Source organism: Microcebus murinus, chromosome 27, assembly GCF_040939455.1.
Source record: "Microcebus murinus isolate Inina chromosome 27, M.murinus_Inina_mat1.0, whole genome shotgun sequence".
Taxonomy (NCBI): domain Eukaryota; kingdom Metazoa; phylum Chordata; class Mammalia; order Primates; family Cheirogaleidae; genus Microcebus; species Microcebus murinus.
Window position 1 is genome coordinate 11944772 of NC_134130.1, and position 12208 is coordinate 11956979.

Consider the following 12208-nt stretch of genomic DNA (forward strand, 5'->3'; position numbering starts at 1 on the left):
AAGCTGTGCCTGCAGAATTGTTTTTCTTAAAGTGCAGTCAATGGACCATATACCAGCGCTAATTTGTTTCCAACCACAAGGCACGTGCACAGGCTGCCCCTTACAGAAGTGACTGCCACCAGCATGGCCAGGGCGTGTGTTTTTATTCTCTGTCCAGGAAACTTTAAATGCAGCAACATGCCTCTGCTTAGAACTGCACATCTCCACACTCCGATTTCTTCCAGAGACAGATTCTCCATTTGTCCTGCTTTCAGCTTCATGCTTTTTTCCCAGAACAATGCTTATCCTCCTAAGGAAATTCTGAAAAAATATCTTAGAATGAGTCTGCTGCAATGATCTTTTAAAAACATATGTTACTACCTTAATAAAATGATAATATACATCTGCCCATGATATAAAAATCATCTTTACAATACTCTTAAGGAAATATTTTTTACTCATAATTTCATCAGTCTTTTGAAACTCTCAGGTGCCTTAAAAGTCCACCCTAAAATAACAGCGCTGGAGGGCAGGTGGTAGATTTCTAGGATATTGTTATATTCTTCAGGTACTCAGCCTACAGCCTGATTTTTCATCATCATTTCAGTCCTGGGAAGCTATAATTATCCTGAAGCACAGTACTTACACTGTCTTATTTCTTAATTACAGTAGTGACGTGAGCTAAATGTGTACTTATTGGGATCAAAGGCATATTATTTTGTGGCGATTATAAAGAAATTCTCATGACAACAATTGCAATTATATGGTCATCGACTACTAATACCATGTTACGTTCTAGAAACTCTGTAATTAAGTCCTGCCAAGAGGGCACTTCCTATTTGAAATAAAGACCTTGAGTGAGAGATTGGCCACTGTAATATTTGGCAGTGACATATGCACCTGAATTTGTCCAAATGATTCCATATGTATCTCAGGTAAGACCATTATATCAACTAACATTTAGGGGTTTAATTTAAATTTCTACCTAAATAAGCTATATAAAGAATATTTTTTTAAAATAGCCTTTCTCTTTTTTGGCCTTTAGAATAAAAAGATTTGACTACACCCCAAGGCGAAAAAATAAAGGACTAGAAATATAACAGGAATGACATAATCTTCCAAGATAAATTTGCATTCCATCATTAATATTCTTTTCAAATACTGTAATTCATTTTCTTAAAAGTTTTCATTTAAAATTACAAAAATATTTTGTCTTTTGCCATTCCAATTTAAAAAGAAAAAAGAAAATTTTAAGTTGCCAAATAATACTTACATAGTTTTTTCCCCACCATCTTCTATAGAAATATGTTCTTTGTCTTTTTCTATTTTAATACAAAAGGAAAAACATGATGGATGTCAAACTCAATATATATAAAAGTGTTTAGATGAAGGTTTCAGGTATATCATGTGTCAGAAATGGGACTTTGACTGCCTGGGTTTGCATTACTGCTGGGTCACTGACTAGCTGTGGAACTTGGACAAGTTACTTAACTGCTCTGTTCTACAGCTTTTTCATCTGTAAAAAAGAAAGGTGACACTAACAGTACTTACCTGGAAGAGCATTGTGAAGGTTTAACTCTTTCATATGTGTAAAGAGCTTGGAACCCTGACTAATGCATAGTACGTGCTATGTAAATTTTAGATATTACTTCATGTAATTTAAGAACATTAAGGCCGCATTCTCTTCTCTACCTTTAAACATGGCATGGAGTAACTCTGATCATTTCAATAAGGCAACCCAAAGGAACAAAAGACATTCTATAAAAAAGACGTCTGCACTCCAATGTTCATAGCAGCACAATTCACAATTGCAAAGATGTGGAAACAACCCAAGTGCCCATTAGTACATGAGTGGATTAATAAAATGTGCTATATATATATATATATATATATATATATATATATATATAATAAAATCATGAAGTTCTACTCAGTCATGAAAAACAGTGGTGATCTAGCACCTCCTGTATTATCCTGGATAGAGTTGGAGCCAATTCTACTAAGTGAAGTATCCCAGGAATGGAAAAACAAGCACCATGTGCACTCACCATCAAATTGGTATTAACTGATCAACACTTATGTGTACATATAATAGTAACATTCATCGGGTGTTAGGCAGGATGGAGGAGGAAGGAGGGGATGGGTATATTTACACCAAATGGGTGTGGTGCCCACCTTCTGGGGGATGGACATGCTTGAAGCTCTGCCTCGGTGGGGCAAAGGCAATATATGTAACCTAAACATTTGTACCCCTGAAATATGCTGAAATAAAATAAATAAATAAATAAATATTCCTAGGAACCTATCAAAAAAAATAAAGACATAAATAAGTAGGTTTTCCTTAGAGAGTCCTTTTCAGTGTTCTATTATGACACAAAATAGAGAATGTCTTTTCCAAAGTAGAAAGAGGATCCCAGAAATGAGCCTAGTGTCTTTGACTTGTAATGCCTTGTCAGAGTATTTTTTTAATTCTTGTACAAGGCAATGGCTCCATTATTTTTAAGATATAAGACTTCTTTTTGGGGTATTTGCAGTTGTCCAACGGCATATTAGCTCTTGGGAATATAAGGTCTACAGTAGAGCCTTACTGAATGGCTAATATGTAACCAAGTTGCAATGAAAATGATATTGGAATGGCTATTGCAAACTCATTTTTATTTCCAAATAATCCAAATAGCCATATCAAGAAATATAAATCTTTAAAAATGAGTCAGTGATCATCCATATAAAAGTTTAGCCATGAAACACTTGACTTTTCTTCTATACTATTTTCTGTTTAATTTTAGATGCTATATTTATTCTAATATTATTATTTATAACATTATATTACTTTTCTAATAAAGTTTAAAAGGTACTTCATTATAGTACTTCAATTGTTGTGAAAGATTTATAGATCAATATACTAATAGTAAAAAGAATTTTTAATAATTCTTTATTTGAAAATAATGTGAGATTGAAGAACAAGAACAAAATATTGATTTGGGCACAAAATGATCTCTTTTTTATGAATTGCATAAATAATCTCTGAAATTTAGATCAAGCTTATGCAGTTTCTCTTTTATGCAGTATTTTTTAAATTCCTACACTACCTTATGGACAATAGATTATATCGGTAATTGTATTTAAATTTTTGGCTTCTCTTTCAAGAGTAATCAGTCTAATTTCACTTTTACTTAATCTCTGATTCACAAAAGAACAAGACTGAAATGCCATGATATTTTTAGGTATTTGAGGTATGAAAAGATGTAAAAGGATTAATTAGTACAAAAGAGTTTTTGGCTAAATACAATCAGTTTCTGTGCAAACATTAACAACTTATTGCAATAAGAATTCTTCATTATATCACAAAGAAACAAGTTTTCTCGAGTCTGATTCCATTTCAATTTATACGCATGCTTAAACCAGAAAACATCTGGAAAAATTGTTCAATTTTAGAACTGGTCAAACATTGGTTCTTCATTAGTCTGGAAGTTAATAGATTTTGAGTTTGATAATATTGGTTCCACAATAGGCAAAAAAGAATAATATGAAAAGTAATGTTATACTTTTAATGTGCAGTGATGGAATGACAATCTTAATTTCAATTTTCAGTTCATTTAAGTGTTATTTGTATGTGAAAATTAAATGTGTGGCTTTCCACCTAAAAAGATAATTGTACTCCTCATGAAATTCCAAAGCTAGGTGAGGTGCTATCTGGAGCTGGTACAGCTACTTTTGAGCTTAAGCACATGATATTTTGTGGTTATTTTTATTTATCTTTCAGATCAGCATTTTCATGACCCATTTATCAAACTATGGGAATGACCGGCTAGGGTTATATACCTTTGTGAACTTGGCCAACTTTGTGCAGAGCTGGACCAACCTGAAATTGCAAACTTTGCCTCCCGTGCAACTGGCCCACAAGTACTTTGAGCTCTTCCCTGAGCAGAAAGACCCTCTCTGGCAGGTAACATTTAACATTCTTTCCTGGAATGGAAGGCAAGAAATGAGCAATTTGTGAGTGTCTAATTTGTGTCAGGCACTTTGCTGGGTATACTCAAACTGGTATTTAACACAAATTACTCTTTTTTGCAATAGTTTCATTCTTTTCCTCAACAATACTTTGCTTTATAGATAAAATGTTTGCAGTTTTTGCTTGTTTTTCTGGGTTTTTGTTTGTGTGGTTGGTTTGGAAATTTTGCACTGAGGATGTTGTTTTATGCTTGGTATCTTCTCCAAGCTCATCATTTTGACTTGCATGTAGTGTGAGCACTAACTAGCAGTAAAATAGTTAGACATTGGATACGTAGAGAAAGAAAAACCAAGAGCCACTGTAATCTAAGACCCTATAACTAGACCCTAATATGCATATGCATAAAACATTGTATATAAAAAAGGAGAAGCAATTTTTACCTTCTACTCATAGAGATTTAGTTTCTCTTACTATATCTTCACTTTTCTTTAAAGCTAACTAATCTTTCACAAAGATGAGACCTAGACATACTGATAAAAGAGAGAATTGTCAGTTTTAGAATTGCTTTTACTAATAATTCAACTTCGTGTGGGGCCACTTAGCCTGGATGCATCAAATGTAAACTATCTGCTTCTTAGCAGTTATCTAGGAGAATGCTGCCTCTCATTTCTTGGTTCTTTATGCATCAGATTACATCGACCCACACAATCAATAAGCTGGCTGCAGAGAGCAGATCTGATGGTCCCCCCCGCTAAGCAGTCGGTAGAGAAAGTAGCATCATCGTTAATGAGAAATCACCATGAAACAGACTTTTTACCATCCTCTCTCTCTCTCCTCAAGACCATTTATTTCTCTTTATTCCATAAAGAATGTCACATACCAGTCTGTGTCTATACAGTCATAAATTCATTCAACGCATGTTTATTGAGCTTCTGTTACATGTAAAGTAAGGCAACTTGCTCTAGGGTATGCAAAGAAGAATAAAATACATTTTTTCCCTCAAAGCTAGTGGTGGATTTTTTCCTTATTCTTGTTTATTAACATATGTCCCAAAATGTGTTTTAAAACTGACTGTCACAGTAAGTCATACCATACTCTGATAACGTATTCAGCAGCCTTTCCCCATTTGTGTTTATATCAAACTACACATTCTACTTATATACCCTTCCAATAAATTGCTTGACCATTGACATATTTGGCATGTAAGTTAGCTATCCAGATAAATAGATTGGAGCTTCATTATCATGAATGTATAGCATCACACCAAATAGACGTTGAATTTCATAAAGACAAAGCATTTTTCCCCATAATGGTAGTTACTTAAAAGAGCTCGTACACTTTTATAAAATGGACAAATCATTGATGGCAAATCAATTCTTTTCTCACATGTGCTTGTATATATCTATAATTTATGGTGCAGTAGCAGTAGAAAATAGCCAAATTAACAAGGGTTTCAGAAAGCTGACATAGAAATAATCAGTCAGTGGTCCGAAGTTCTACTCCTCTTTCTTTGGTGAATTGTATTTTTTAACATTGTTTGAACATTTTAAAATAAAGAATCATGTTTATTGGTATTATTTGGATATCAGTAATGCTATTTTCTTAAAGAGTGAATATAATCTAAGATATATCAGCTCTAGTATGATTTGGTAAGCATGATGATTCTAAATATTGATTGACTATTTGTTAATTATAAAATACTGGTCTAGTTAATTAGGGGTACAAGTGAAAATTAGAAATAAAAAATGAGACATTCTTTAGAGAATGATATACTATTTGGAAGACATAAGAAATATTAATATACACATATAATTTGCACTTGCTGACATATTTTAATTTTGAATAGTATCATAGTCATAAATTCCTAGGAAGTTCTTGATAAAGAGAATAAATCAGGAAAAGTTTCCCAGAGTTCACAAATTTTTGTTATTGTTGTTGTTTACAACAATGATAAGTTTAGAACTTTTACATATATTATCAAATATAGCTTTTTGTAAAAATTGTTAAATGGCACTCAAGAGAAAATGTTTTTTACTGAAAGACTCCCTTTGCTATCACATGAATTATATTGATATATCTAAATATCAATATATATTGATATATATTGATATATCTAAAACAAGGAATAGAAACACAGAAGAATAAGTTCAAGAGGGAATTATTCAGGTGCATGAGATTTTGAGAACAGTTCATTTACTGCAGCAAATCTGGTGATTTTGCCAATCATAAATGATGTCCAAAAACCTGCAAGTTGTGAAGTAATGACAAAGTGCATAATACTTCCTGAGTTCTCTTCCTTGTGTTATCTCTTATTTTCATATCTACACACAAAAAACTATAAGCCTTGTCATCATTTCCTTTATACCATATGAATTTAGTTGTATTAAAAAATAAGCAAAGCCAGCATTGATTGTTAAACATATTATAGCCCGTTCCTCACAATCCTAGAGACTTATGTGAACAAATATGTTTCTCTGTCATTGTTACAAATTGTCCAAATGAAATGTTAAGGCACCTTTTTGTATTTAGGAACATGACTTAGTGTATTTCACATTTAAAAGTAAGTTAACTGTTATGTTTCTTTAGATTTTCAATTCACACTTTTTTATTACCACAAATAGAAAGAAAAAGTGTAAAATGATAATCTTAGCATCTATTTGATTTCCTTTGGTTCCTCATGTAAATTTTCATTAGCACCAACTATCATATATGTGAAGCTGCTTTGTCACCTAATTAAAAAGTGCAATGTGAATATCTGCCAATGAGTAGCCTATTAAGTGCAGCACTGAATGCCTTTGTGCTCCTCTCATTGGAAGTTGATTCTTCCAAAGCTGATTAATATGATTAATATGGGAATGTGTGCTGAGGATATACTTGATGTGTGATCTTTAGCCTGTATCCTTGTTAGTTTAGTCCCTAGTGTGTAAGCCTCTCAAAATTATACTCTCACGCACATATGAGTCCATGTCCCTTATTGTTTTGGTAGAAATAATCAGTACCAAGTATGAAATAATAGAGATTCTTTATTTTGCTTTTTTAACTATCATTATAGGAACCCAAAACACAACATGGAGGCAGCTGGAAGGTCAAATTCTTGCACATTTACTAATCGATGCTTTTAAGCTCTCAAACTGTCAGGTTAGTGCAGTCTCAATCTTCACTCAGTCACTCCAGATCTCACTATCCACAAACATGCCAAGCATGATGTGGATTCCTGCTTGCTTACGTGACCAGGAGAATGCTCAAAAGGCTTCAGGTTCCCTCTTGCCGGTGTCTCCAGGGTTAAAGAAGTGGGAAAAGGAATCGCAGTGTGGTTGGCACGTTTTTTGACTCTAGCTGTCAAGGCATCCAGCCCCAGTTTAGAAATGATGAGATTTGAATGCCTGTGACATAAACAAATGGCATACACACTGGAAGTTCTATCATGTGTCTGTTGAAGCAATGAAGGAATGCTGACACAGAGAATTATAGATTGTAAGAGCAGAATAAGAAGTTAGGGACATCTGGCCCAACCTATTCATTTCAGAGAGGAAATGGATGACACTTGTGAAGTGAAGTGTCTTGTTCTAAGTCACTTGGCTTATTAGAGACAAGTCAGGACTAATGCCTGGGTTTTCTTACTCCTTAGTCCAATGTAGCTTCAACCACAGCAAGGTGGTGGTTTTGCACTTAACCCAGTGGTCCCCAACCTTTTTGGCACCAGGGACTGGTTTCATGGAAGACAATTTTTCCATGGATGGGGGTGGGAGGGAATTGGAGCTCAGGCAGTGACGTGAATGATGGGGAGCGGCTGTAAATACAGATGAAGCTTCCCTCGCTCACCCACCACTCACCTCCTGCTGTGTGGCCTGGTTCCTAAGAGGCCACAGACTGGTCCCAGTCTGCAGCCCTGGGTGTCGGGGACCACAGACTTAACCAACCAAATCTACTTCTACCATCTACTGTAGGTATAATGAGATTTCAGGGACAACTCCTTGCTTCAGAAGAACAAGACGGTATGTTTCATGTCAATTTATCCAACCTACATAATCAAAAGAAAGGTCTTTACTCCCATGGAAATTACAAATCATGATAGCCCCTTGTTATAGGAACACAATAACGCTCTGAATTTGTCTCAATATTTATTCCTCTTTTTACCACCCTAGAACTTACATGTTATTCTATTATTGCATTTGCTACGCAGTACTGGAGACAATCGTGTTTGCCATATACCAGCTCATGCGAACTTTGAGGGGTGAGACTATGTTAGCTGCTATCTTCAAAATATTGTGACAAAATAATGAAAAGCAGAGGTGTGTGTGTGTGTATACAAACAACAATGAAAGTAGCACATTTGTTTCTTGGATGAAAGTAGGGATGAAGTGAGAAATAACCTTGAGAAGCAGGTGCTAGTCAGTGGGAAAGCTTTGGAAGCTGCGTGTGTGATTCGAAATTGACGGGCTGCAGGGAGCCACAAGCTCTAGCCACTGAGGACGAGACTGAAGAGCTTTAAACAAAGTGGTTAATAAAGATTATACCAGAAGCTTTTTGTCAGGGCAGGTAAAAATGGGGAGGAGCTACAGTTAGGACAATAGTCTACCTGTGAGAGAGGGAAGACCTGAACAGCTTTATGATAATGGAGAGAAAGATTTTCAAAGTAAGTGGTAGAACTTGTTTGTGGGCTGGGCTGAGAGTAAGGAAAGAGAGATCTACGACTGATGACCCCATACCTGGGCAATCAGGAGTGGTGATGGCACACTTTTGCTTTCATTCATTCATCCTTTAGTCTTTCCAGTAAAATAAAGCCAGTATAGTTTTTTTTTTTTTTTTTATCACTTCACAGATTACAGAGTGGAGGACAGACTTCATTATCATCTTGAATGCTTTTTCCTAACCAAAATTTAAATTTATATGTGACCGTGTTACATTTCTCTTCCTAACTCAGCAATAGTATGCTATTTCAACCTTTCAGAAATACCTCCTCTCCCCACAAAGATGGAAATGATGCTCATGATTTTAATTCTTTAATTTATAATGAAACGCTGTTTTGATTACATGAGGATGTCAGACATTCTGACACCCAAAAATGGTGACATAAATTTTGGATATTTTTTTTCTTGTCAATCAGTTGTGAACATGTTCTTGTTAAGTACCAAATTCCCCCCCCCCAGAAACCACTTATGGAGGTTCAGTTACAAAAAAAACTACTTGCAGATTGCTTCCTTTAAAAATAATATAAAATAATATAGTAATACTTCTGTAATTTCTAAATTAAAATCTCCATAAAATATATTTGTGCACCTAATCGAAGTACAACCACAAAAAAAGAAACCGAATTTTTTGTGTGTGCCTTACAGAAATATCTGGTAACTTTAATATCATACTATGAGTGAACAGAACTGTATTAAACTAGCTGTTTAATAAACATTTAAAAATAAAGTTTCTTTTATTAATTTGACTATCTGTTCCCTGCCAAGATACTTATTAAAACACAAATAATAGCATAGGGTACTATGTGGAGAAGGATGTTGTCATCAGTTTAACACATTGACTGCCACACTTGAAAAAAAAAGAAAGTTTTTTCCACTTGAGGCCACAGTGTTTTATTACAAAAATAAAATAAAAACTTCAAAAACAAAATGATCCTGATTTAAATGAAAAACTTGTTATTTTTTATTGTTTTCTATGTATGAGTTCCATGCAACTTAAAAAATAGCTCCCAAGATAAAGAGACATGTGAGTTACACACGCTTCACTAGGCCTCAGGCTTAAAACCAGCATGAGTTAAATACAATTCACACTGCAGTTGATGTATTAAAGATGGAGCTACAGAGTAAACATTCCTCCTTCTCCTGGAGTCAAGTTTACTATGAGACTATTTCATGGAAAAATACCAATAGTATTAGTTTATTTAAATAAATGGGTATAAGATAGTGAAGAATCTATAGATGTTTACAAAAAATTAGGGATGCTTTGTGCTTAAAGCAGCACTCTTGAAGACATCACCCCAGACCCACGCTGGACCACGGGCCCCTTCCCATCTACTCCTGACCTCAGAGACTGGCATCTATACGCCTCTGTAATTCAGGGTACTTTGGTACCCAACCAGTGTGTAAAGTGCTACAAGCATTCTGTAGAGACAGAGGATTCATTATGCATCAGGGCACTCAAATGGGAGAGGCTTTCCCGAGAAATTGAGGGACTGGGGGGTTTAAATGAAGCAGAAACAGAGTCAGACTGTTGGTAAAGAAGGTGTCACTTTTAGAGTTTTTCCCTAAGGATTTGCCAATGGAAGCCCTGAGAATAACACATCCCTGGCCTATTAAAATTCCTCATCAGTACACGTGAATCGTATTAGGCTTAAATGACATTGAAAGACAAAAAAAAAAAAAAAATTGAAAGTCACCAGCCTGAACAATGCAGAATTGGAAAGGATTTGTATAGACTTGTATAAGGCAGAACTTAATAAGCAGAAGAAATTTTCAAACAACACATCCCGATAAGAAGGAAAAGAATAATTCTTTAAAAATGTCTTTCATAGCATTCTTTTTTACCCAATGAGGTCACGCAGCAGAAGGGGAACAGAGGGGACACGAAAAGGAAACCAATAACCTCTGAGATGTCTGTAATTTACAAAATACTCCTTCTACCATGAGTGCTGGGCACTTTTAAAGTTTTGACTATTACAGTCTATGTATGTATGCATGTCCTAGTTATCTGAACAGGCACGTGACACGGATGGGAACAATCAATCTCGAACTGATAACTTCTTGGCGACCTTGGCAGGCAAGGGTGTGGAGAAGTGATGAGCAAAGCAATTTTTTTTTTTTTAGTAGCAAAAGAACAAGGTTGGAATAACTAGATCTCATAAGAACAAAAGTAACTTTCGTGTGTTCTGTAAAAATACAGACTTCAAAATAAGGTAAGTGGTATGATTTTTTTTCTTTAGAATCCATGTTTTCTTACCTTGATTGCAAATTGGCAATGTTTACTTATTTGGAGGGGAAAAAAATCTCAGTGCTTCTTGCCTTCTAAGGAACATAATTTCATCAGAATCTACTGCCCTTTTTAAATCTTGCTCATTGCTTCAGGAAACTCTTTGCCCACCTCATTTGTGTATACTTAACAGTAAATTAGTCTCATACTCCTTGTACAAAAACCACCTGCATCTCCTGTACCTGAGAGCTCAGTCACATGCCTGTTCTCTAGGCTGGTGCCCTAATCATACGCTGCCTAAAGCAATGTTAACTGAATTCCTTTTTCAAAGTTTAAATATGTCTATAGTGCTACTTAAAACAGTACATTACTGTTTATTGCAGTTTCGGTTGTGCAAGGAACAATCGGATTCAAGAACGAAAAGGGATATAATTGCTTTGTAATCTTTTGACTTTTAAAATGGAAACAATAGCAATAGAACAAAGCATAAAAGTGCAACGAAAGGCTTAGATTTTCTTTGGAAGATCCTTTAAACTTCATAATCATTGCCAAAAACTTCATACACACGCACACACACACACAGAAACACACATATTCATGCACACAAACACACAATTTCACTGCAGGAACAACCTCGAATTTGGATTCCAAATCTAAAATTAACTTGCTGTGTGACCTTCAGCAAGACCTAAATAAAACACCTTGCATCTCGGCTTCCACAGCTATAAAGGAGGGATAATAATATCTGTCTTGCCAGGTTGCTTTGGGGATTAGAAGTAATCTATGTCAAGCAAGTGCCTGGAATGTATAAGGTGGTCAATAAAAGTTAGATATTATGTTCACCAGTATTCAGATATTCAGACAATATAAGAAAAGTCAAGTAGGAAAAGTCTAAACAAACATTTCCAGAATATATAACAGGAAAAGTAAACACTCTGTTAATAAAGTTGTGATTAATGGAAAAAGGGGAAGTAGGGAAAGAGGTGAAAGCAGGAATGGGCATTTGGAAAGTTCTAAAATAGCACAACATAGAAAGAATGCAGTTACAAAGAAAGACAATCTGCCTAGATTGGAGAATCCAAAATGCCACCGACTGTAAGATACCTATGGGAAAAATTGTAGTAATGTAAATTGAATTGTTAGTAAAGAAAATTGGAACATCAAGTACGGTAACATCTTAGCATACAGAGTATTTTATTTGATAGTTTACTCCTATCAGTGTCATTTCCTGGGAAAATACAACTAGATATGACTAGTGTCATTGCCTACCAAAACAGGCAGGTTTATCCATGATCTGTGTGTTAGAGACAAAGCCAGCTCTTTTCAAGTCTTATATTAAATCTTCCTATTTCTGTGAACATT

General features: G+C 35.0%; 1 protein-coding gene across 1 annotated transcript in view; it reads left to right on the top strand.

Moving 5' to 3' along the window:
- The window catches only part of NDST4 (N-deacetylase and N-sulfotransferase 4), a 224440-nt gene that overhangs the window by 187194 nt on the left and 25038 nt on the right, over positions 1 to 12208 (top strand). Inside the window, exon 7 of the mRNA XM_075998102.1 lies at positions 3743 to 3925. Coding sequence (XP_075854217.1) covers positions 3743 to 3925 — 183 coding nt within the window. The remainder of the gene's footprint in view (positions 1 to 3742; positions 3926 to 12208) is intronic.